Source organism: Narcine bancroftii, chromosome 4 (genome assembly GCF_036971445.1).
Source record: "Narcine bancroftii isolate sNarBan1 chromosome 4, sNarBan1.hap1, whole genome shotgun sequence".
Lineage (NCBI taxonomy): Eukaryota > Metazoa > Chordata > Chondrichthyes > Torpediniformes > Narcinidae > Narcine > Narcine bancroftii.
In genome coordinates, this window is record NC_091472.1 from 312010301 (window position 1) to 312037427 (window position 27127).

General features: G+C 45.8%; 1 protein-coding gene and 1 pseudogene across 1 annotated transcript in view; one reads left to right on the top strand and one right to left on the bottom strand.

Moving 5' to 3' along the window:
* Window positions 1-1210: 1210 nt before the first annotated feature.
* Window positions 1211-27127, bottom strand: part of wnt6b (wingless-type MMTV integration site family, member 6b) — a 123506-nt gene continuing 97589 nt past the window's right edge. The window contains exon 4 of the mRNA XM_069930555.1: window positions 1211-1673. Within this exon, the coding sequence (XP_069786656.1) occupies window positions 1212-1673 (462 nt within the window). The 3' untranslated portion in view covers window position 1211. The remainder of the gene's footprint in view (window positions 1674-27127) is intronic.
* Window positions 18093-18190, top strand: LOC138762563 (U6 spliceosomal RNA; annotated as a pseudogene).

Genomic DNA, 27127 nt, shown 5'->3' on the forward strand with positions numbered 1-27127 from the left:
CTGTGCTGACTCAAGAGATACAAACAAACATTTTGTCTCATTATCAAATGAATGTGCTTTGCAGACCATCCCACTCATCATTTCTGTTCCAGGCTTATCAGTGCGAAGGAATTCAATGGCCCAGTTCTCTGGCTGAGATCAGGGGCTAGTGATTAAACTGCTCACTCAGCAGGGAGGAAAAGATAGTTGAGAATCAGCCACAGTTGGCAAAGCCCACTCCCCCAACTTCACAAACCCTTTGCTCGCACCACTCCCAGGAGCTGACTTTATGTATCCACCACCACACTCCGTGCAAATCTGCTTCTTGTTTGCACTTGGACCCAGTCCCCTCCTCCACCAGTATTTCTCCCATTCCTCCCTTCTTACACTGGAAGGGTGGGAGGTCCTTCCTTATCCGAGAGACCCCGGCACCACTCACATTGCCTCACTCTTCCAGAAATCTCTGCAAGCCACTGACTCTACGCCTTGGCCCTTTTGCCAATCTCCTGGGCTGCTTGGAGTCACACAGTCCAACCCCAGGTTATGAGCGCTTATGGACACCTCGGTATGACCTCCCATAATTTTAAAAGCACACTTTTTTTTGCAAACAACAGACCTGGTTTCCTTTCTCTTTCTCTCTCTCTAACTTTCTCCACATTTAGTAACTTTTCTTATCAGTCTTACGTGCTTTTAATACCATTCATTATAAGAGGTCACTGTATTGCGTGATTTTTGTGTGAATTTTGCAGTTTTTGATGTAAATCAAATTATAGACAACTGTTTAAACGGAGCCCCTTCGTTACTCAAGGAGGGCCTCTATTGGGGACTTGACTCCAAGGCATAGCTGATAGCAAAATCCCAGGGGAAAAAAGAGAAAAAGAATAATCAGAAAATGATATTAACTTTCCTTAAAAATTCTTGCTTAGGATAAGGATATGGGATATGGGAGCAGGTGGAGGGTCATGGGCCACCTATTTGGAAAAGGAAGACCCCACTGACTTAGGATTGGCCACAGGTGTGCCATGCGGATGGACGGATGGACGGCAGGAATGCTTGGGGCCGGGAGACCCAAAGGGCTGAGCAGTCACTTCGAGGAGAGGGCTTGGCCAGAGTTGGCCCCGCCTGCTCCCTCCCTCCCTCCCCCCACCCTCCCTTTACATCTTTTGCCCTCCTGACTCCTGCTGCCCCACCTTTCCCCCCCTTGCCCCCTCCTCCATCCACACGAACCCTGGTCACAAGCACAGGCTGAGTTGGTTGTGGACGGTGCATTTTTTGCACTGCACCACGCAGCACCAGTGGAATCGACACAAGCAGTTCTCCTCCAGGACCACAGTCTGGTCTCTGTAGCCCCTCCCACAGCACAGCAGGTCGCAGCCACTCAAGTCTAGCGCTGTGCTGTTGCAAGCCCTGCCTCGGGTGCCCGGCGACCCCGTCTTGCGGTTGGGCAGGCAGAAGTCGGGCGAATTGGCAGAGTAGACCAGATCGAGCTTGTCAGGGGTCTTGATGTTCTGCCCCACTGGGATGAGAGTCTTTCCGTCGTTGCCGCCCATCACCTTGAAGGCACCGTTGAAGCGATCCAGCAGTCTGTTCCCCACCTCCCGCAGACTGGGCATCTTTTTCCAGCACGTCCTGAGATTACAGGATCCAGACAATCCGTGGCATTTGCATTCAGTTCTCAGGTAATTCTTCACAGCCTGGAGTTTGAGAGGGAAGGGGGTGGAGGGGAGTGGGAGAGATAAAAATAAAGGAGACTGATAGATTGGAGAGATAAAACCAGACTCCCTGAAGAATTCTTTCTCATCGCTACAGGCAAGGAATCAGGCTGTTTCGACAGAAACCTCACCTCAGTTACATACTTACTGTAATGAAGCTGTGATTAATGCAGCGGGCTACCTTGCGCAAGGTTTTAATGCCCTGTCATTGAGTGACCCTGAGATTAAAAGGCAAGGCTCTTGGGATCACAAGGCAGCAAGGGACCCTAAGCATAGGGTCCTGGCTTTTCTCCGGTCTTGGAAATTAAAATGAGGGACGGGCAGCCACATTTTCCCCCCCCCCCACCCCCTCTCATCACCATCCCACTGCCTCCCACCCCACTGTCAATGGGCATTGATGCATGGCCGTCTGCGGGAGCCTGTCCTAATTGGTAGATGTGCCTCGAACATTACAACAGTGGCCAACAATGCTCCAGTGGCCTTTGAAGTTGTGAACGATCTTATGTGAAAGGAATTCTTTCCTTCAAGCCCACTAATATTAATCAGGGACGGGTGGGGTTTAAGTAGACTCCAAGCAATTGTAAGTCCATCCCTCGGTGTACTTACAGGTTCCTTGCGTCCCGTCCCTCCTCAACAGCCTTGGGCAGAGATACACTGATTATCAGCCCTCACTGCAATCGGAAACCATCGCAGCACCTCCGTATTTCTTTAGGATGCAGAAGGAGGCTGCTTTGGCCCATCAAGTCAATGCAAGCCCATTTCCTCCTTCATTTTCCTCCCTGTTCCTGGGTGCTCTGGCTTCCTTTGTCTTCCTGGGCAAGGAGAGGTGAGCTAGTAGGTTTTACTGGTCACAGCAAATTGCCCCTGGTGTGGAGGTGGGGAGTAGAGTCTGAGGGCTGATGAGAATGTGGGGATTAATATGGAATGTGGGATTTGTAGTAAATGCGTGATTGATGGTGGGCGCAGATCCAATGGGCAGAGGGCCTGTTTCCAAGCTGTACCTTTCTGTATAACATGCTTTCAAATTCTACCATAGCTCCACACAGACTCATAGTTGTTAGGGACAGGAACAGGCCATTCAGCCCCTCACATCCATGCTGACTCTTTGCACTATCCTGATTCCACTTGCCTCACTTAGGTTTGTGTTCTTCTCGGCCTTGCATAATTAAGCGCCCGACCTCCTCTGGCAGTGAGTTCCAGATATCAACCACTCTCTGTAATAATGGAGTGCTAGTGCGAGTGCTAGTGCTAATCCTGACCACTAGGGGGTGTCGGGAGATGGGCTGTTGCATCATGGGTAAGTTCAAGATGGATGCCTCCAGATGGTCCCGAGTGAGTTCTGCATTAGCAAATAAATATAGTTGTTTTAAAAGAACCCAAGTTTCTTTATTACAATAAAAAGAAACATCAGTGTCTGGACGCACACAAACAAAAAAAATGACACATAGAAAACAACAAAAAGGTGGAGAGACATTCAGTGCAAATGATGTGGCGCTCAACATGCACCAAAACAATGCCCCGCCTTTGGAAACATCTGTAATAAGTGCAAAGGGCAGAATCATTACACAAAGCCATGTTTTTCAAAAGGGAAACAAAACTGAAGTGAAAGTGTGCACACTGCACACACTATAGAAGAAACCGCCCTCCGTGATACACTTTTCATTGGCCTGGTAGTGCATGGTGGTCATAAACCAACAGACACTGAACAGTCAAGTGTGAACAGAGTGGAGAAGGAACAGTGGACTGTGTCTTTACATGCAAATGGAACAAATATTCCTTTCAAGCTGGACACAGGAGCAAAGGTCAATTTGATCTGTGAGCCCGACATCAGGGCAATGAAGATAAAGCCATACATCCATGCAAATCCTGTGCAGCTCAAAGCCTATGATGGGCAGAGCATCAACACAAAAGGTACATGTAAAGTCAAAGTGAAAGTTAAAGGTAAAGAGCACCACCTCAGATTCACAGTGGTCCCAGGAGGACATGAATCACTGTTGGGTGACAAAGCAGGTGAAAACTTAAGCTAATCAAGAAAGTGTATGCACCAAGGAAATCTATTGTGTTAGCTGATGCATTATCCAGGGCAATGATGCAGAGTGAAGCACACAATGAGAGTTCCACAGAGGGAGATGTGAATCTCCACGTGAACCTGATCACTGAATCTCTTCCAATATCTGACATGAAATCCAAGCAGATCACAGCTGAAACAGAAAAGGACACATTTCTACAGAAGGTCATCAAGAATCTGAATGAAGGCTGGCCTAGAGATGAATGTCAGCCGTACTACCACATCCGAGCTGAACTGAGGATTGTCAATGAGCTGCTACTCAGACAGAGAAGAATTATCATTCCTCAATCACTGTGGCAAGAGATGCTGAAAAGGGTGCACGAGGGGCACCTTGGAATGGAACAATGCTAAAGGAGGGTCAGAGCTGCTGTTTATTGGCCAGGGATAAATGCTGACATTGACAGGATGGTTTCCAGCTGTGAGACCTGTTTGAAACATCACGGAAAGCAAACGAAGGAACCCATGATCATAACTGACTTATCAGCAGAACTGTGGCAGAAAGTTGGGACTGATCTGTTCCACATGGATGGAATTAATTACTTGCTGGTTACTGACTATCTATTGAACTATCTGGAGATTGCGCTGCTTCCTAACCTGTCTGCTGCTTGTGTGATCAAATATATGAAATCAATCTTTGCAAGACATGGAATTCCTCAAATTGTCTACAGTGACAATAGACCATGCTACAGCTGTAGAGCATTCTAGAACTTTGCAGAAGAGTTTTGATTTCTGACATGTGACTTCAAGTCCTCTGCATCCATAGTCAAATGGTAAAGCAGAGAAATGAGTTCACATTGTGCTTGGGAAAACACTAGAAAGTGGCTCAGATCCATGTTTAGCAGCTCTATTGAGTTACAGAGCTTCGCCACTTGAACATGGCTTGTCATCCACTGAGCTTCTGGTGGGATGTAGGCTATGCACCACACTTCCCTACTCAGCAGACCCAAAAAAGAACAGAGACGTTGAAGATGTCGAACGGAAACAAACGCTACACTGTCAGAACAGAGGATGATCAAAACCTGAGGAGGAATCGAAAGAGACTGCTAAAAACGCAAGACACACTACAGGAACAGACAAATGCAGAAAATCTAGCCTTCACACAACAAAGGAAACACCACCAGTGCTAAACTATGGAATGATAGGACATTACAGCACAGGAAAACAGGCCATTTGACCCTTCTGGTCTGTGCTGACCAACAAAACTAGCTAGTCCCACTGACCTGTTCTCATTCCATAACCCTCCAGACCCCTAATATCCATGTATTTATCCAATTTATTTTTAAAACTCAAGATTGAATCTGCGTTCACTCCATTGGATGGCAGCTCATTCCACACTCCCTCCACTCTCTGAGTGAAAAACTTTCCCCTAATGTTCCCCTTACTGCTTAAAGCTATGGCCTCTCGTATTTATCACCCCCATTCTAAGTGGAAACATCCCACTCAAATCTACTCTGTCTATACCCCTCATAATCTTATAAACCTCTATCAAGTCTCCCTTCATTCTTCTTTGTTCCAAGGAGTATAGTTCCAACCTGCTTAATCTTTCCTGGTAATTCAACTCCTGAAGACCTGGCAACATCTTAGTAAATCTTATCTTCACTCTCTCAATCTTATTGATATCTTTCCTGCAGTGGACCAGCAGAACTGGCACAAGTACCTGTGTTAAGAAGATCCTCACGCACAATCAAAGCACCTGACGGGTTGAATCTCTAAAAGATAAAGAACTGCACACTTAAAAGGTTTGTGCTGCCAATGTTTGTATTTACATTTGTGTTGAACTTCAAGTTGAAATGAATACTGTGTTAGTGCATCTTGTTGTCAGATTAAACATCTCAAGGAAAGGGGATGTAGTGCTAGAGTGCTCGTGCCAATCCTGACCACTCAGGGGAGTCAGGATATGAGGTGTTGTATCTTGGGTAAGTTCAAGGTGGGTGCCTCCACACGGTCCTGAGTGAGATCTGCATTTGTGAACAAATATAGTTGTTGGAAAATAATCCACGTTTCTTTATTACAATAAAAAGAAACATCATACTCTCTGAATTAAAAAAAAAATTCCCTCACATCCCCTCTCATCTATAAGCTTATGCCCTCTTGTGTTAAATATTCTAGTCTTTGGAAATAGATTATAATTATACGTCCTATCGATCCATAACAACATTAGAAACAGGAGCAGGAGTCAGCCATCTGACCCATCGAGCCTGCTCCATTATTCACTGAGATCATGGCTGATCTGGCCCTGGACTCAGCTCCATCAATCTGACTTTTCCCAAAAAAAAGCTTTAGTTTCCCAACTGTGCAAAAATCTACCAAACTGTGTTTTAAATATATTTAATGAAGCAGTGCTTCCTTGGGCAGAGAATTCTGTAGATTCACGACTCTCTGGGAGAAGCACTTCTACCTCATCGCTACCTAAATCTGCTCCCCCGAATGTTGAGGCCACAACCCCTAGTTCTACGATATGCCACCCTATAAGACAACCTGTGTATCAGACGACCCCCTGAATTTCCACCTAACATGTAGGTTTTGAGCTATACTCATGATATAGTCTGGCACTTATTGTTGACCACTGGAGTGATACTGCTAGGCACATTTAATAGACTAATTCACAATATTTAAAAATCAAATTACCCAGTAAAGGTTTTAATTTTGCTCAGCATATTTTAAAATAAACTACCGTGGGCTTCTTCAACAGGCCACTTAAAGCCTGTACAGTCAGACTGGGTGGATGGACCCCGTGGGACATGGCCAAGACTTCGCTGCTCATCGTCTGGCCCTGGTTACAGGCCCGGGTTAGCATAATGCTGCTACAATGCCAGCGACTGGGACCTGGGGTTCGAATCCCACGCTGTCTGTAAGGAGTTTGTACATTCTCCCCGTGTCTGCGTGGGCTTTCCCTAGGCTACTTCCCACCATTCTAAACCTATGGGATTGCTGGTCAATTGGGAGTAAATTGGGCAGCACGGACTTGATGTTTGAAATGGCCTGTTTGAAATTTAATGTGTTACAAATGGTTTACTGGTGTATGCTGTTAGCTTCATTTGCTGTGCTGTTATTTTAAGGTATGTTAGACAGTTTTATAAGACATTATTATTGTTTAAACACAAGGTTCAGATTTAATACTTAGCATATAAGATAACCCCTCGTTTTCGGGTGACATTTTTAAGTTTAAAATACCATCATATGCTGACGTACTGTATACAGTACGTCTATTAGTCACCCGATGGCCTCCTTTTCCAAGAAAAATGAGTCCAATCTTTCCTATCTCTCTCCATAGCTAAAATCCTCCAGTCCAGGCAACATCGTAGTGAATCTTGGGCACCAGCGATCGCCACTGGAGTTCAAATCCCGCGCTGTCTGTAAGGAGTTTGTACGTCCTCCCCTTATCTACATAGGTTTCCTCTGGGGGCTCCAGTTTCCTCCCACCATCCAAGACGTACCGGGGATTGTAGGTTGATTAAGTGTCAAAGACCCTGTTTTACTGTGCTGTGTGTTTAAAAATGATCTCCTCAGCATTCTCCTGAGTTCAGTTGTATCTTTCTCATTGGTGTGGTGACCCCAGAGCTACACTCCAGATGTGGCCTAACCAGTGGCACCAGCCAACTTGCAGTGCGTGATTCTACTGACAAACTGAACATCTTCAGGATGCGGGAGGAAACTGGAGCATTCCAGGTAAACAGGTGGGAGAATGTGATAATCTCACACGGGCAGTGAGGCGCCAGTGGTGGCCAGACCAGAGGAGGGGTCTTACAAAGCACCCGAAAGAAAATGTGGCGACGCAGGAGGTTGCAGTGCCCACTGCAGCTGCTCCCGTCGGGAATGAGATGCAGGAGTATGAGCCAGGGTCATCAGGCTGAGGATCATCTTCTTCCATAAGGCCATAAGAAATAGGAGCAGAAATAGGCTATTCAGCCCATTGAGTCTGCCCCGCCGTTCCACCATGAGCTGATCCATTTTTCCACTCAGCCCACTGCCCAGTCTTCTCCCTTTGATGTCCTAGCTAATCGAGAACCTATCAATCTCTGCCTTAATTACACCCAATGACCCACAACCGCCTGTGGCAACACATTCCACAGATTTACCACCCTCTGGCTGTAGAAATTCCTCTGCATCTCTGTTCTAAGTGGACGCCCTTCAATTTCACAGGCAGTGAGACTGCCAAATGACTGCTAAAACAACTCTCCATGACTGTCTACAATTTATTTTAATACATGTACGTATGTGTGTGTGGATACATTGTTTGTCCCTATGTGTGTTATGTCTGTGCGCATGTTTTGCATGGTCTGCACTGTGGACCGGAGAACACTGTTTCTTCAGGTTGTACAATCGGATGACAAATAACTGAACTGAACTCATAGTCTGCTCGTATGGTGGAAGGTCATCCTGATGGCTAAGAAGACCCTCACAATATTTAAAAAAAATCCTTCAACGAGTACCCGAATCACCAGGGCAGAGAAGACCACAAACCAAGTGCCGTTAAACAGGATTAATGTAGACAACTGTTGAAGGGGATTAATACAGACAACTGTTTGATGGTTGAGTATGCAAAAGTCCTGGAGAAACTCAGCAGGTCACGCAACACCCAAAAAAATCATAGAACAATACAGCAGAGAAATGGCCGCTTCAGCCCTTCTAGTCCATGTCAAACTATTATCCTGCCTAGTTCCACTGACCTGCTCCCAGTCCATAGCCCTCCATACCCCTCCAAACCCTGCACTGGTTCAAATTAAAATTGAACCCGCATTCACCCCTTCAACTTGTTCGAACTGCTACCACTCTCTGTGTGAAGAAGATCCCCCTAATGTTCCCTCTAACCCAGTGGTTCACAACCATTTTCTTTCCATTCACATCCCACTTTAAGTTATCCTAATGCCATCGGTGCTCTGTGATTAGTAAGGGATTGCTGAAGGTGGGATGTAGGTGGAAAGAAAAAGTTTGAAAACCACTGTTATAATCGCCCCTGATTGACTCGTTATGTGCGCGGTTTCAGAGCTCCAAAGGAAATGGGCCAATGACAATTTTTCTCAAGCAAAATATTTCAGTAACATTTGGGTCTAGAGCAGTGATTCTCAACCTTCCCTTCCCACTCACATCCCACATTAAGCAATCCCTTACTAATCACAGAGCACCGATGGCATAGGGATTACTTAAAGTGGAGAGCAAAAGGTTGAGAACCACTGGATTAAACCTTTCCCCATCCATGGAAAGCCATAGGCAGCCCAAGCCCTTCTTTGGGTATGTCGAAAATCAGGCAAATAGTCAAATAAGAAGGTGGGTATAGACGAAGTGGAAGGTGCACAAGTTAACAGGTGGCAGTGGGAAGGAACTGATGAGCACGGGGCCCGAGGACTGAGAATGAGGCTCGCTGACGTGAGGTAGGAAGGGAAGGGGCTGCAGTGCTGGAAGGACGAAGGAAAGAATAGGGGCTAGGGGGTTTGACATGGACGTGATGGACCAAAGAGCCTTTTCCTGTCCTCTCCGAGAGAGCGCTGTGGGGATGTGAGCTCGGCCTGAGTTCCACATTCATCGGTCCCCGGTCATACAGCATCCAATTACATGCCGATGAAGGGTCCCAACCCAAAGAATGTTCCTCCATGGATGGTGCCCGACCTCTCAACATTTGCTCAAGATTCTAGCATCTACCGTTGTGTTTCCTTGCAGCTTAGTATCACCTTGGCCAACACCCTTCACGGTTATAGTTCCTTAGTGAACACAACTATTTTGAAATAAGTTGATGATATCTTGATGTCCTGAATTGGCACCATAGATTGGGCCTGCATTCATATGGCATCTCTGCTCATCCAAAAACACCTTACAGACAATGTAGTACTGTTGAGGCCATTGTTGGAAAATGAGAAATGAGCTGACCAAAATACACAAGGCAAACACCCACACGATGTTTGGAGCATAATAGAGCAATGTTTTAAGTAAACAGGATTTAAGCCAGAACGTTCTGGCTTGGAATCAAGAATTTCATTCTCTTCACAGTTTTAAAATGCAGCAGTGCCCACCCGTGTTATAGATTCCAGGTAGTCAGGACAGAAAACATTGTTCCATATATAAACATTGGAAAAAAGAAAAGCTTTGTTTTGTGCGATTTACCTGGAATATACAACACAGATCTGAGCCAAATGATCCTGCTGGCCTGTACTCCTTGTATTCCATCGGCCCCACTCCTATTCCCATCCTTTGACTTCTCCTTTTATCCCCTTTTCTCTCTCTCTCTCTCTCTCTCTCTCTCTCTCTCTCACTCTCTCTCTCTCTCTCTCTCTCTCTCTCTCTATCTATCTATCTATCTCTCTCTCTCAAGACCACAGCTCTTTGTAATTTTATTTTTTATGTGACCTAGACAAAGAGGCGGAAGGATGGGTCAGTAAGCTGATACGAAGGCTGGAGGAGTCATGGATAGTAGGTTACAAAAGAATAGAGGCAGGATGCAGGATTGGGTGGGAAAGTGGCAGATGGAGTTCAATCTGCATATGTTTTAGGATCACAGAACTAAATGTGGAGGAAGCTTAGGGACCACTTTTGTGCTGGGTTCAGGATAGGTTGGTCCCACTGGGACAGGGAAAAAATGGTAGGAAAAGGGAACCATGACCGATGAAACAGATGAAGTAACTAGTCAAGAGGAAGAAGGAAGCCTATGTTAGATATAGGAAGCAGGAAACAGGAAGGGCTGTGAGAAGTATATGGTAGCCAGGAAGGAGCTTACAAAAATACTTGGGAGAGCTCAAAGGGGGCATGAGAAGGCCTTGGCATGTAGGATTAAGGAGAAACCCCAAGGCATTCTAGGCCTATGTGAAGAGCGAGAATGAAGGTGGAGTCGCTAACGGATAAAGGAGGCAAAGTGTCTGGAGGCGGAGGAGGTTGGGGAAGTCCTAAATGAATGCTTTGCATCAGTATCCACAAGAGAAATGGACTTTGATCAGGGTGAGGTCGGAATAGAATGGGCCTGTGCGCTAGACAATGTGGAGATTAAGGAAGCGGAAGTGTTGGATCTTTTTGAAAATATCAAGATTGATGTCCCCCAGGCCCAGATGAGATGTACCTCAGGCTGCGGTGGGAAGGGAGGGAAGAGGAAGTTGGGGTAGTAGCTGTGATCTTTGAATCCTCTTTGGTCACTGGAGGAATGGAAAATGGCAGATGTAGTCCCTTTGTACAAAAAAGATAATAGGGAGTGTTATGGCGTATATTATATTATATCTAAACACGTTTTTAAAAGAGATAGATTTTGGGGGTTTAGTGTAGGTCACTTCACCAACAGATACTTACACCACATCTCATTTAAAATGTAAGAGCCTTGCTGAAGCTAGACATTCAGGCAACAGTGGCTTTGCAAAAGGAAATGGAACTACTTTGGAAAGAACTTCAAAAGCAGGTGCAAATGGAGAAGTCCAGGCTCAAGTGCAGATAAAGATCTTTCAAAGATTGGGTTCTGAGCCCTGGAAGGAGTCATTTGGTTTTTACAAGCCAAGAGAGGAAAAAACAAACAGGATTCATCTCTGAGCGAGAGAGAGAGAGAGAGAGAGAGTGAGAGAGAGAGAGAGAGAGAGAGAGAGAGAGAGAGAGAGAGAGAGAGAGAGAGAGAGAGAGAAAGAGAGAGAGAAAAAGAGAGAGAGAGAGAGAAAGAGAGAGAGAGAGAGAGAGAGAGAGAGAGAGAGAGAGAGAGAGAGAGAGAAATCAGTTCTTGTAGTAGTTGAGGCTGCAACATGGCAAGCTGGCAGCTTGTTGAAAACCCCATTTTGAAGGCGGGTTGTGAGTTCTGAGTTCAGCCTGTTCAAAACCCTTGTGGTCCTTACAAGAGGAAATGGCTGGCTAGAGTGTTTCACCTGAAATAAGGGAAACAGGAGGAACTCTGTGCTGACCTGGAAGAAGATGTTATCACTTGGAAAACCCATGATAGGGCAAATTTCCTCGGCAAGACACTGAAGAGGGTGATCGGAGGGAATCAATTTGGTTGGTCCAATGAGCAACAAATCTCTCTCTGAAACCAACAAGAACCTTCCGGAGTGCTAACCATTTACCTTTAAGCACCAGAACCTGGTGAAGATTCATAAACGTTAAATTCTGTGCACAGTATAAGAATTGCCTGATACCGGTGAACTTGGAAAAGTGAATGATTAGACTGTGAAACAAAGAACTTTCCTGAACATATACACATTACATACACGTGCACTTTGAATGAGAAGGGAGTTAAGTTAGGTTAAGTTAATAGTAATAAGTTACAGTTTGATCTTGTTTTTATGGTTAAAGAAAATTAAAAGCAACTTTTTTTAAGTAACCATTGTCATGATAAATATCTATTGCTGCTGGGTTTTGGAGTCTTCTGGGCTCATAATAAGAGAATGCTAGGAATCCTGAGATCAGTTGTGTGCAAACTAATGGAGAGAATTCTTAATGAAAGGATCTATGACCATTTGGAGAAGTCCAGTCTACTCAAGGATAGGCAGCATAGCTTGGTGAAGGGAAGGTTGTGTCTCATGAGCCTAACTGAGATTTTTGAGGAGGTAACAAAAGAAATTGATGAAGATAGGACAGTAGATATGATCTATGTGGATAGTAGCAAGACATTTGACAAGGTCCCCCATGAGAAACTCATCCAGAAAGTTATGAAGCAGGGGATCCATGGAACTTTGTCTGAGTGGATAAAAAATTGGCTTGCGGTTATAAAGCAGAGTAGCAGTAATATAAGGAAAGTATTTTGCCTGGAGGTCGGTGATTAATGGTGTACCGCAAGGATCTGTTCTGGGATCCTTGCTCTTTGTGATTTTTATAAATCACAAGAGACAAAAGGATGGGTCAGTAAGTTTACAGATGATATGAAGGTTGGAGGAGTTGTGGATGGAAATTATCAAAGTTACAAGAGGATAGAGACAGGATGCAGAGTTGGGCAGAGAATTGGCAGATGGAGTTCAATCTGGATAAGTGTGAGGTGATGCATTTTGGAAGGTCAATCCAGAAGGCTGAGTATAGGGCTAATGGTCAGTTTCTTAAGAGTGTGGACCAACAGAGGGACCTTGGGGTCCAAATCCATGCACAGGTTGATAGAATAGTTAAGAAGGCCTATGGGATACTTGGCTTAATTAATGGGGGGCGGGGGTTAAATTCAAGAGAGATCATGTTGCAACTCTAAAAAATCTCTGGTAAGACAACACTCATTGCGTTCAATTCTGGTCGCCTCCTTATAGGAAGGATGTGGAAGCTATGGAGAGGGTGCAGAGGAAATTCACCAGGATGTTGCCTGGATTGGGAAACGTCTTATGAGGCAAGGTTGGCAGAGCCGGTCTTTTCTCTTTGGAGCATAGAAGGATGAGAGGAGGCTTGATAGAGGTCAACAAGATTATGAAAAGCATAGATAGGGTGGACAGTCAGCGTCTGTTTCCCAGGGCAGGAATAGTGAACACCAGAGGACATGAGTACGAAGTGAAGGGAGGGAAGGTTAAGGTAAGTTTTTTTTTATGCAGAGAGTTGTGGGTGACTGGAGTGCCTTGCCAGGGATGGTAGTGGATGTTGAAACATTAGGGGCATTTAATAAACTCTTGACAGGCACATGGATAGAAGAAAAATAGTAGGAAGGGTTTCATTTTTTTTCCTAGGAATATATAGGTTGGCACAAAATCATAGACCAAAGGGCCTGTTCTGTGCCATGAACTCATCTAAAAAAAATTGATAAAAGCCTCTGATCTGCTCCCCCATCCAGTTCCAATGGGAGTCTCCACTCATATAAAAAAAACTCTCATATCCCAGCCAGATTAGTTAGTAACCATCTTCTCTTCATGACTTTTTTTAATTTTAAAAGCTTCTATCATGGTTCCTTCTATCCCCTTATTGTAATGTATAATGTTGCAGAATATTTGGTCATTCACGATAGCTGTTATGGGTTAGTGCAGCACTTAGCACTACACCATTACAGGTGCCAGCGTTCGGATCCAGGGTTTGAATCCTGCGCTGTCTGTAAGGAGTTTGTACCTTCTCCCCGTGTCTACGTGGGTTTTTCCCAAGGAACTCCTGTTTCCTCCCACTGTTCAAAATGTACTGGGGGTTGTCGGTTAATTGAGTGTAAATTGGCCGGCACGGGCTTGTGGGCCAAAAAGGCCCGTTACCGCACTGCATGTCTAAATTTTTAAAATTTTAATTTATTTTCAGAAACAACCTTGAAAATATTTGACTGCCATTTCGAGTTCCATTTAATAGCTTGGACCAGACTGCGATCTATGGTTTTTTTCACAATATTGCAGACCATTCAGCCCATTAGTCTATAACTACCATCAATTCATTTCCACATTCAACAGGAATAGAATATAAGATCAGGGATGTGATGTTTAAGGCCCTGGTGAGACCCCACATGGAGAATTGTGAGCAGTTTTGGGCTCCTCATTTAAGAAAGGATGAGGTGACGTTGGAGAGAGTTCAGAAGAGGTTCACAAGGATGATTCTGGGAATGAAAGGGTTATCAAATGAGGAGCATTTGATGGCTCCTACCCTGCATCAATTGGAATTTAGGAGAATGAGGAGGGAATTCATTTCAAATGTTGAATGGCACGAACAAAGTAGATGTAAAGGCTGTTTCCCATGGTGGGAGAGTCCAGGACAAGAGGGCACAACTTCAGGATCAAAGGGTACAGAGATGCAGAGGAATTTCTTCAGAGGGCGGTAAATCTGTGGAATACTTTGCCTCAGGTGGTTGTGAGGGCCAGGTTACTGGGTGTATTTAAGGCAGAGATTGATCGGTTGTTGATTAGCCAGGGCATCGTTCTGGGCAGAAGCCCGGGCAGGGGTGGCTGAGTGGGAAAATGGAAGAGCTTCTGATTAGATGGCGACCTGACCTGATCTCACCCTGCAGTTCCGGGCAAACCCACCTCACCAGGCATGCAGTGCCGCTAATCCAGGATCACGTGCCACAACAGAGGGCAAATCGTCCCACCCCAGATATTTTGTCAAAGCAGACACACATCATAAGCTGAAGCCAGCATGTGCAGTCAGATCCCAGCAGCCTCAGGTCAGGCAGCTGACTGCACACAGCATGTAACTAACAATGATGTCTGCATGAAATAGTATTCCTTATGTATATATTTTATTTTTTAATAACATGTAATCTGTGTACCCCACAGCCGATAATTAAGTATGTTGTCACATTGGAAGATAGGTGTGCTGTAGCTATTATCCGGTATAGACAGTAATAACAGCCTCCATAGAGTGTAGCTAACTGAACTGTTAATGAATGAATGAAGGAACAGTTGATTTGCACTGTCAGATAGGAATCTGTCCTGGTTTTGCTCCTGTCTCCAGTAATGACCTGGGTAGCAGGGGCTGGGAGTGCAGTCAATAATGAAAGCACCGAAATGCTCGTGGAACTCAGCAGGTCGCGCAGCGTCCACAGGAGGTGAAGATATAGAACCGACGTTTCAAGCCTGAGCCCCTCTTCCAGGTGCAAGGAAAAAGCTGGGAGGTGAATGAAGAGGCTCGGGGAAGGAGGAAAGGAAGGGCAGGGAGGGGAGCACAGCACCGAGGCCAATAATTGGATGTGGAGGGGAAAGGTGAGAACTGATGGGGGGGGGGGGAGGCCCTGTGAGGAAACGAAACAGAGGGAAAAAGGAGAGAGAAGAGAGAAATAAGGATAGATGGGGGAGGGGTTTTTAATAGAAACCAGGGAAGTTAAGAGTAATGCTATCTAGCTGGAGGGTGCCCAGATGAGATAGGAGGTGTTGATCCTCCACTGGCCCTGTGAGAGCAGAGTTGAGGAAAGGAAACAGAGGGAAAAGGAGTGAGACCAGATGGACAGAGTGATAGGAAGGAGAAATAGGGTGGGGGGCGGGGGTATCTCGCAGAAACCAGAGGTTTTTATTAAAGGTATCCAGCTGGAGGGGGCCCAGACAGGATATGAGGTGCTGTTTCTCCCAATCCGCAGGTGGGTCTCAGTCCGGCTGCACATGAGGCGATGGACAGACACGTCAGCATGGGAATGGGTTGGGGAATCGAAGGGGATTGCCACTGGGTAGGTTTATAAATAAATAAATTGGTGGTGGTGCATGTCGGTGTAGTGTCATCATGACCACCTGCCGACTGCAGGGGGCGATCTCCGTACCCGCAGGAAGACCTCCTGAGGGGCTGACTCCGCCTGGCCGGCTGTCAATCAGCCAGCCTGAATATAGACCTGAGCCGGCCCCTCCTGAGCCAGTCACATGGGGAGACGCCAAGGCTTGAACTGGTGTTTAGACTTTTACTGGAATAAAGCCAGTTGAGTTTTGAGCTTGCTCGCTGCTACCTCAGCGCCCCACAGTCGGTAGGGAGTGCTCTCCAATCCCAAGCCAATTGCAGTGTGGTCAGGAAAGAAGGTCACAGTTGCCAGTATCATTTACATTTAATTTTTTTTTCATTTAATTTTTTTTGCAGCATGGTGGAAACTAATTCTCGCCATTTAAACCCATGCCACTCAATAACTGTACACCCACATTAACCTACAGCCACTGCACATTTTGAAGGGTGGGAAAAACCAGAGTACCCGGGAGAATGAGACTTAGGACACAGGTAAAACGTAGAAACTCCTTACAGACAGCCCGGCTTCGAACCCAGGTTGCTTGGCCCTGTAATAGCGCGGAGCTGTCCATTATTCTACCTGTATCCTTGCATGGTCCATTGAAGAGAAATAGCTGAGACTGACAGAATGTTAGATTGTATGCATCGCAATACAATGGGCCACACTTTTAACTTCTGCTAGTATCAACAAGCTGGTTACCTGCAACATATCCTTCCTTAAAGAGTCCACTTACACAGGTTCTTACAAATAAAGCATGTTTGGTTATAAGATAAAAATTGTATCAAGAGTACTGTTACATGCAGATACCATTCACGACAGTCTACGCCAGTGGTTCTCAACCTTTTTCTCTCCGCTCACATCCCACTTTAAGTAATCCCCGTGCCATTGGGGCTCCGTGATGAGAAAGGGATTGTTTAAGGTGGGATGGGGGTGGAAAGGGAAGGTTGAGAATCACTGCTCTTGGCCCAATTATGACTGAAAGATTTTGCTTGAGAAAAATGGTCATCGGCCCATTTCCCCTGGAGTTCTGAAACCGTGCACATAATGAGTCCATCAGGGACAATTAAAACAGTGGTTTTCAAACCTTTTTCTTTCCACCCACATCCCACCTTAAGCAATCCCTCACTAATCACAGAGCACCGATGGCAGAGGGATTACTTAAAGTGGTTTGTGAGTGGAAAGAAAAAGGTTGAGAACCACTGGTTCTACGCTGCAATTTGTAGTTGTAATTTCCTGGATCCATTAAAGGACCATTATTCAGTAATTATCTCCTAGCCTCGATACAGGCCTGATCCAAAACATTGACTGATCGTTTCTGCCCTGACCCGTTGACCTCCTCCAGCCTTTTTCATTCACAAACAGGTGTTACTGTGGCTCGTTTTGCTCTCCAGAGTGGCTGAGGGTGGCTAATTACCTGGAAATGGCCCAGAAGGGAATAATCCTTAGAATAATGAATCTCAAAGGCTCAAAGGATTCTTTACCCCAAGAGCGTCCTGGTCTGATTCTATTCACTTTGTGACACCGTTAAACAACATGGAAACAGGCCACTTGACCCCCTCCATTGTCCACACTAAGCAATGGGTGCATATCTGGATTAATCCCATCTTCCAATACTTGATCTATAGCCTTCCATTGAAAACACAGAGATGGTGGAGGAGCTCAGCCTGTCTCGCAGCGTCCATAAGAGCTAAAGATATATTACTGACCTTTTGGACCTGAGCCCTTCATCAAGGTATTACCTCTGAGGGACGTTGACAGACCCATCGGTTCCTCCTGCATTTCTGTGTTACCTCGAAGAAGGGCTCAGGGCCTCCTGTGGATGCTGCAAGACCTGCTGAGTTCCTCAAGCATTTCTACAATAATCACAGCGTCAGCAGACCTTCGTGTTTCACCATAGCCATCTGTGATTGGGAGCGCAGTAGTCAGTTCTCCCCCCCTCATTACAGGAAGGATGCTTTAGAAAGAGTGCAGAGATTTCCCACAATCTCCTTTCTTCATTCCATAAGACCAGAATTAGATCATTCGGCCCATTGAGTCTACTCTATTGTTCAAATCAATGGTAATGTTTTTTCTCAAATCTATTCTCCTGTCTTCTCTCAATAACCTTTGATACCCTTACAAACCAAGAACCTATTAACCTCCACTTTAAATACACCCAATGACTTGGTCTCCACAGCCGTCCGTGGCAACGAATTCCATAGATTCACCCCCTCCCTTCCCCGGGTGAAGAAACTTTTCTTCATCTCTGTTCTAAAGGGATGCCCTTTTATCCTGAAGTTGTGCCCTCTGGTCCTAGATACTCCCACTACCGGGAACATCTACTTGGAATGACGCAGAGAAGCTTAGCGTGGCCCCTGCGCAAGGAACACACAAATTCGTGAAGCGTTCCATAGTTTGCCTTAACCTTCTCACCAATATACTCCTTTGGGGCTGGCACGGTCACTGTTGCAGCGCCAGCGATCGGGACAGGGGTCTCAAATCCAGCACTCTCTGTAAGGAGTCTCCCTGTGTCTATGTGGGTTTCCTCTGGGAGCTTCGGTTTCCTCCCACTGTCGTATGTCATTGGGCAGCACAGGTTTGTGGGCTAAAGCAGGCTGTTACCAAGCAACTCTACGTCCACTCTATCCAGCCTTCTCATTATCTGGCAGGTTTCAACGCAATTCCTTCTCATTCTTCTCAACTCTAGCAAGGAAAGGCCCAGAGCTCCTCATATGTTAACCCCCTCAACCCCGAGACCATTCTCACAAACCTCTGGACTCTTTCCATTATTAGCATCTTTCCTTAGACGTGGGGCCCAAAACTGCTCACAGTACTCCAAATGTGGTCAGACCAATGCTTTGTAAAGCCTCAGCATTTATGTTTTTATATTCTAGGCCTCTCAAAATAAATACAAACATTGTATTTTCCTCCCTAACTACCGACAAGGCCTGCAAGTTAACGAATGTGCCATCAATCACTCAAAAGACTGCTGTGGAGAAGCCAATGGGCTTTTCTTCACAAGAAGAAAAGCACATCCAGACTGTTCGACTGCCCTGCACTGAGGAGGGGGCTGTGGAACACTCACCTTTATACAGGAGCCTGTGGGAAGGGGTCACAGGTACAACCAATAGGTGTGCCCGACCAGACAATTATACATGGCATTGGCTTACCCCATTAACCCATGGTGAATCCTGCACTCAGAATCCCAAGTCCCCTTGGACCTCCGCTTTCTGAATACTCTCTTCATTTAGAAAGTCGTCTTCGTCTTTATACCTTCCACCAAAGTGTACATTTGTCACTTTATTGCACATTCTCCCAACCTGACCGAGTCTCTCTGTAAGCACCCCGATTCCTCAGCCCCACCTATCTACCTACCTTCATATCATCCGCCAACCTGGCCACCAAGACATCGACTCCATCATCCAAGTCATTAGGCACAATGTTAAAAACAGTGGACCCAACACTGACCCCTCGCTGAGCGCCACTGGTCATCGGAAGCTGGCCAGAAAGCTCCTTATAATTCCCACTCTTTTCCTTCTGCCCATCCGCCAATCGTCATGAAACATAAAAGCAGAATTGGCCCATTTCATCTCCATTTTTGGACTTCTATTGGATGTGATAATAGATTGCAGAAAGGAACTGAGGTTTAAGAATGTCCATGAACTGCGTGCTGAGCAGTCCTCTCCGCTCCCACAGTAGATTTCAATTTAGATATACAGCAGTGTAACAGGCCATTTTGGCCCACAAGCCCATCCCACCCAATCTACAACCCCCCAGTACGGTGGGAGCCCCCGGGGAAAACCCTATGGGTAGAACGTACAAACTCCTTACAGACAGCGTGGGAATCGAAGCCAAGTCCCGATTGCTGGCGCTGTAAAGTCGTTGCACTAACCGCTACATCAACCGCTGAGGTGCATGGCCCATTGAGTGATGGGCGCTGACTCTCTGTCATCTCCAGAAGGAGATGAATGGGTTCTAGGTTAAGGAACAGACTGCAGGACGAAAATAAAAAGGCAATCCGCCGTCTGCGCTATCTCCAGCTTCTGATCGCCCTAGGAGTTGGGAGAGGAATTTTCCAAAATATTTCTTCCCTCATTCTCCCCCAGGGCTTTTGCTGTGTTTTGCCAGGTGTTTTTTTTTTCATCTGCCCTTCGATGTTAAGCTCGTATTTATTTTAATTAACACTATGGTTTTCAAGAGGTAAATCCAGAAGTGAAAGTAAGCCAGTCTGGACTGCTGGTGGTGGCACAGTCAATACTAATGGGCTCGATCAGCGATGTCAATTATTCCATCAGAAATTTGAGTTAAGGGCTCACTTAGGTAAATCACAGTATAGCATTTCTTGCCACTAACTACACACACCTACGTTTACCGTCTATATTCGTGCAATTGTTGAACATTGGAGGGGGGGTGGGGTGGTCATCCTTTACACTAGTCAAACTTTTGACTGCGGTAAGTATATAACCATATAACAATTACAGTACAGAAACAGACCATCTTGGCCCCTCTAGTCCACACCGATTTAAGTGATTTAACCAATCTAGTCCCACCTACCTGCTTCCTATCTATAACCCTCCAAACTCCTCCCATCCATGCACTCATCTGACCTTCTCTTAAATGAAAAAAATCAACCCTGCTGCAACCACCTCTTCCGGAAGGTCATTCCACTCAGCCACCACACTCTGAGTGAAGACGTTTCCCCTCATGCCTGTGTCATTCAAGGCGTAGGTAGCTCAGATGTCCGGGACCAGGTGTTGAATCCGCGTTCGGGATGCTGGGAGTTCGAATGGGCGGGGGGGGGGTCGGAAACAAGGATCCGCGGCCGAGGCATCGGGAGCTCCAGTGGGCAGGCGGCCTGATCCGCAGTCAGGGGTCAGGAACTCAGATAGGTGGGTGGTCGGCACCAAAACAAAAGGGGTGACTTTTACATGAGTCATGCAAAAACACACAATTTTGGAGCCAAAAAAAGAGGGGTGTTGACCAATACACGGTAACGAAGATTAATACGGAAACTTTAAAGGAGATTCACAGGATTTGAGTTGGTGAGGTAGTTAAATCAGGACAGAGTGAAACATGAAAGTCTGCCAACCCTGTGATTGCAGTCAAAACACAGAAATGCTGGAGGAACTCGGCCGGTCTTGCGGCATCCACGGGAGGTAAAGAGATACAACCGACGATTCGGCCCCAAGCCCTTCCTCAAGGTAAGAGTGAAAAAAGAAAAGCATCTGAATTAAAGGCTGGGGAAAGAAAAGGAGAAGTGGAAAAAAAACGTCTGCAGACGCTGTGGTTGAAGTTAGAACACGCAGTAAATGCTGGAGGATCTCAGCCGGTCTCGCAGCGTTCACGGGAGGTAAAGACATGCATCCGACGTTTTGGTCCCGAGTCCTTCTTCAAGGTATCAGCTAAGACCAGGCAAGCATCTCAATATAGACTGAGAGAGGAGGGTGGGGGAATGGGAGGGGGACGAGGCCAGGCCAACAAGCAAAAGGGTGAATTGGATGTGAAAAGAGCAAAGGTGAGAATTAATTTTGGTTCTGTGAAAGGCGACAGAAGGAAGAGAGAGAGGGAGAGAGCAAGAGAGAGAGAGAGAGAGAGAGAGAGCTGGAGAAAAGGATGCAGGGGAAGAAGATGAAGGGAGGCATGTCCTAATGGAGATATCGGTGATATTTCTTTACCTCCTATGGTCGCTGCGAGACTGGCTGAGTTACTCCAGCATTTCTAAATCATGGCCGAATTTACACAGATGGGCGCAAGATGTGTTGTTGTAGAACTGAAACTCAGAGGGCTATAGGTAAGGCTGGATAAGCCGAGTCTTTTCGTCCTAGTGTGCAGGGGGGCTGAAGAACCTTACAGAGGTTTACAAAAATCATCAGGGCATAGATAAGGTAAGGATGAGACCACACTTGGAGTATTGGGTTCATTTCTGGTCACTTCATTATAGGAAGGATGCGGAAGCTATGGAGAGGGGGCAGAGGAGACTTACCAGGATGTTTCCTGGATTGGGAAATAACTCTTAAGAGGCAAGGTTAGCAGAGCTGGGACTTTTCTCTTTGGAGCATAGAAGGAAGAGAGAAGACTTAATAGAGGTTGAAAAGATTCTGAGATAAGTGAGACGGGGAGTGACTTTTTCCCAGGGTGGGAGTAGCAAACACCAGAGGACATCCGTACAAAGGGTAGGGATGACATCAGGGGAAATTTTATTACACAGGGAGTTGCGGGCACCTGGAATTCATTGCCAGGGGCGTGGTGGAGGCTGAAACATTAGCGGCATTTACAGACACATGGATGAAAGAAAAATAGAGGGTTATGAGGTAGGAAGGATTTTGTTTCTTTTATGATCGGAATATATAGATCAGCACAACATCAAGGGTTGAAGGGCCTGTACTGTGCTGTAGTATTCTGTGTTCTATGTTCGAGGGTAGATAGTCATCATCTCTTCCCCAGGGTAGATGCATGGATGTGAGGGGATTGGAGGACAGGGAGCAGGTAGGTGGGACTAGTGGAGTTCACTTAAACCGGCGCAGACTGGAGGGGCTGAGATGGCCTGTTTCCGTACTGTAATTGTTCTATGGTAATATGGGTAGTGTGTTATCGTGTGTGTGTGTGTGTGTGTGTGTGTACATATATATATAAAAAATATCTACATTTCCCAGCATTCAATGAGTGTAGTTGGGTGGAAACCAGAAGTAACATATGTTGGGAGTTGGTTGAAGCAGTTTAAGGAAAATAACACTTAAATAACTTTATTTTCCTTGAGCTGCTCCAACAACCAATTTCCGACATATGACACTTCTGGTTTATGCCCAACCATGCTCATTGAATGCTGGGAAATGTAGTCTGTACTGACACTAACACAGGTGGGGGAAGCTAACGGAACATAAATTTCAGTGGAGAGGTTTAAAATGGAAAGTGGGGGACACCTTTTTCACACAGAGAGTGATGGCCTCTGCAAGAAGAACAGTAGAGGTTGGTTCAATTGTGACTATTAAGACATTCACTCAGGTATATGGATAGGAAAGATTTAGAGGGTAATGGGCCAAATGGGTGCAGTTGGGATTAGTTTGAGTAGACAACTTGATTGGTAAGGACAAGATGGGCTGAAGGACCTGCTTCCATGCTGTAAAACTCTGAGTCCAGAAACAAGAATTGCTCTTGGCCACTCGAGGCATCCAGGCAGATGGCTCATAGTTTGGCTTGATGTAGGTTTCAAGGAGGGTAAAGGGCGAGAGAGATCATAGGGAGGGAATTACAGAGATCAGGTCCCACTGACTGAAGGCATAGACACCAGTGACGATACTTTGATTAGGATGTACGAGGAGGTGGAATAAGAGGGTCAGAGAATATCTTGGGATGGGAGAGATTACAGAGTTTACAAGGGGAAACATTCAAAAATAAAGGGGAAAATAAAATTTGGGGTGGTTGCTTAACCAGAAACCAGTCAAGTTCATGGGTAAAGGGTGAGATTGTGCAAGATAGGACATATGCAATAGCCTTTTGGAAAGCCTCAAGTATTTACACTGATGGACCGAAATAGTGAGCAGATAAGTAAGACAGGGCCAGAGTCCAACAAAGTGCCCATCAGTGAAAGCGTAGCCTGCAAGGAACCATTCTCTATATCTATTGCCAGCAGCATTACAGGTCAAAACTACTCGATGAGAGAATCACCTCCCGAACAGAATATCTCCCAAACCAGCGAGAGAGGGACCTCAGAATGTAGTTAAACAAGAAAACCTGCAGGTAAAAAATTTGGATAGGTATTTGGTTGGGATGGGTATGGAAGGTTGTGTTCTGGTGTGCAGGTCAATGCACACCAGACCACAGAATAATCGTATAGACAGATGAGATGGGCCAAAGGGCCTGTTTCTTCCCTGTTGTGTTCTATGGGTCTGTGTCAAAATCAAGTTCAAAGCACCAAAATTTTCCTGATTCCTGGTGGAGGGCCCAGGCCCGAAATGTTAGTGATCCTTTACTTCCTGACAACGCTGCAGGACCTGCTGAGTTTCCCCAGCATTTTTGGGTCTCACACCTCTGAACGTAGACCACCCTGCTCTCTTTAGTATCGGAGTCAGAGAGGCCTGTAGGAAATGCAAGACTTAGCAGGAAGTCTACCAAAAGAAAATCCAAACAACTCTGGAGACTCAAGAGCTAATAATTATTTTAAATGTGTCCTTCAAACCTTTCTCCATAAATTAGGTGGTGGACAATTTTGCAAATCAAATTATCTACGGAATCTACTGTGAGTGAAGTGCGCAGTGAAATGTCTACTACGAAAAGAACTCACTGCCTAAAGGCATCTGGAGCCAGTCTGAATGCACCTTGGAAGGAAATGAGGGAGGAATTAAGCGAGGTTCTGGTTAATATTCTTCAGTGCTCGATGGGACTTTGAGAATGTAAGAAGAATCAAATTAATAATTCCCATGGCCTGGAGTACGCCTCCCCACCCTCTCTACTGCACACCTCCCCCACGGCCAACTCTGATCCAGTAAAGTGTCTTTGTTCAGCAAGATAGGCAATCAAGCAGTACTGCAAAATTCTTGCTTCAACGACAAGGGGAATTTGCATTTATATATCACCTGCTGTGGCCTCATGCTATCGCAAAATATTTCACAGTCAAATAAATGGGCTTGGATGCATTAGGAATTGTGCCACAGCACGGAATGTTTCAGCGGTTCAAACACGGAGCTATCAAACTACCAACTTCTATTCCAGTGGGTTTAACAGCCACGGCAGATCCTTAGAACCCCATAAGTCCAAAAGATATAGGGAGCAGAACTAGGCCATTCGGCCTGTCGACTCTGCTCTGCCATTTCATCATGAGCTGATCCATTCTCCCTCTCAGCCCCACTCCCTGGCCTTCTCTCCATAACCTTTGGTGCCCTGATTCTTTGGATACCTAGCAATCTCTGCCTTAAATACCCCAACGATCTGGCCTCCACAATTACCCATGGAAGCAAATTCCCTTGGTTCACCGCTCTCTGGTTGAATAAATTTCTCCTCATCTCTGTTTTAAATGGGCACCTTTCAATGCTGAGGTTGTGCCCTCTTGTCCTTGACTCCCCTGCCATGGGAAACAATTTTGCCACATCTATTCTGTCCAGGCCTTTCAACATTCAAAATGATTCTATGAGTTTACCCCCCTCATTCTTCTAAACTCCAAGGAGTGCAGTCCAAGAGCCATCAAACATTTCTCATTTGCTAATCCCTTCATTCCAGGAATCATTCTTGTAAATTCAACTTTTTGTGGATGTTCCAAATTATTTAATGGGGGAGGTATGTACTGGTTTCGCGCAACGCCTTTACAGCGCCGGCGATCGGGACCGGGGTTTGAATCCCGCGCTGTTTGTATGTTCTCCTTGTGTCTCCATGGGTTTCACTGGGGGCTCCGGTTTCCTCCAACCACTTAAAATGCACTGGGGTGAAGGTTAATTGGGTGTAAATATGGCGGCACAGACTTGTGGGCTGAAATGGCTTGTTAGCATGCTAAATGTGTAAATTTAAATATTCTCCGAACTCTCTCCATTTCCTTTCTTGGTCTCATTTTAATGGTTTTTATGCTAAATCTGGCATATAAGGCAACCCCCATATTTCGGGCTATCTGGGCCTCCCAGAAACAACCCAAATTTTTTTAAACCACCCCAATCGCAAGTAACAAAGCTGTAAATTAAGTAAGTAAAACACCTTGGCCTACTGGGCAGGTGCAGTGACAGAGGTGGAGCAGTGACACTGGGCTCCTGGTGGGGGCAGGAACCTCGGCCTACCGGGCATGAGTGGCGACACCAACTTCAGGGTCCTAGGGAGGAGTGGTAATGGTGGCGCTCAGAGGTGGGGAGGTGCTTCCAGCATCGACTTATACGCCGAATCATCGTCAATCTGTTTTTTTGTGGCAAATTTAAGGTCACAAAAGTATATCTGACATATAAGTCGGACCCCCCCCCCTCACTTTTTGAGAAATTTTTTAGTGTTTCACAACTCGACTTGTATGTCGAAATATACGGTGAAAGCCTTGTTTTCTTTTCAACTCATGCAAAATAAATGACATTTATGATTTTTTAATGTATTTGGTAGGGGAGAAGTACAGAAGAAACCAAACCTTGACTGGTTCACAGGGAAGGGGGCCCATGAAACTTTGAATGGAGTCCTGGGGTGGGGCATAGCCAAAAAAACAGTGGAGAATGGCTGCTTTATCCAACTGTGTCACCATTTCCAGTGAGCTATGGTCTTACGCCTCAGGGTTGCTTTACACATTAATGTTCCCAATGTCCCGACCCTTATCTCTATATCCCATACTAGAGGTTGACTTCCTTCACCCCTCACTGGACTAAACTGCATCTGCCATTGCTCTGCCTGACTTTCCAGCTGGCCCATGCCCCACTGGATCATTCAACAGCCTTGTATGCTAATTGGGACTTCACCAATTTTCAAACCTAGATTTCAGACAACCACCTAATATATTCCAAGAAATGGAAGTCCCAGCACCAGATCCCTGCAGTACCCTACAGCACAGAGCTCCATGGAGATAACATCCTTCCAGTGTGCAGTGAACTGGAATTCACTTTCTATGGGTAAATTAGACGACCAACCCCTCCTCTTGGCTCCACCCCCATCAGTCCTGATAAAAACCCTGCTTTCCCGCCTTACCTCCAATTTACCTGAAGACCTTTGTAGATACTGGCCATTAATTGTAAGCTAATAAAAGCATGTTGTTTTGTGCTCCGAGTACAATCAATCACATTACACAGTGATGCCTTCTTCCTCCTATAAGCAAGCCAAGCTTGCCTTTTCTTCCCCTTCCCCCATTTGCTTCCCTTCCAGTTCTTTCACCGGCACACCCCTGCCTTCTCACCCCCCCTTCCCCCCTTGGTGCTGCTGTCCCCCTCCATCCCTTCTCCACCTATCATCTCCTGCCCTGCCACCTCTCCCTTCACCCTCCCATTCTTTTATTCTGACACTCACCAACATTTTCTTATGCTTTGATGGCGGCCTCAAGCCTGAAATGTCAGTTATGTATCTCCGCCTCTACTTTGTGAAGGACCCTGTCTGACCTGCTGAGTCTCTCCAGCATCATGTGTTTAAACCAAGCCAGTTTTGGATGTCTCTCTCCCTTCATTCTAGATTCTCCTACTCATGGAAAGATATTGATATCCCCATTTCATGCCGTCTTGATCTTGTATGCATTAGATCGTCCTCAGTCATCAAAATGATAAAGAATATAGATTGATTTTGTTTTGGCAACTTATGATAAATGCTTCACCCCAGGAACTGGCCACGTCAATATCTTTCAGACTACCTCTAATGCCAGTCTATTCTTTTGAAAATAGTGGCACAATTGGCGAAGAGGTCACCACAACAACAGCG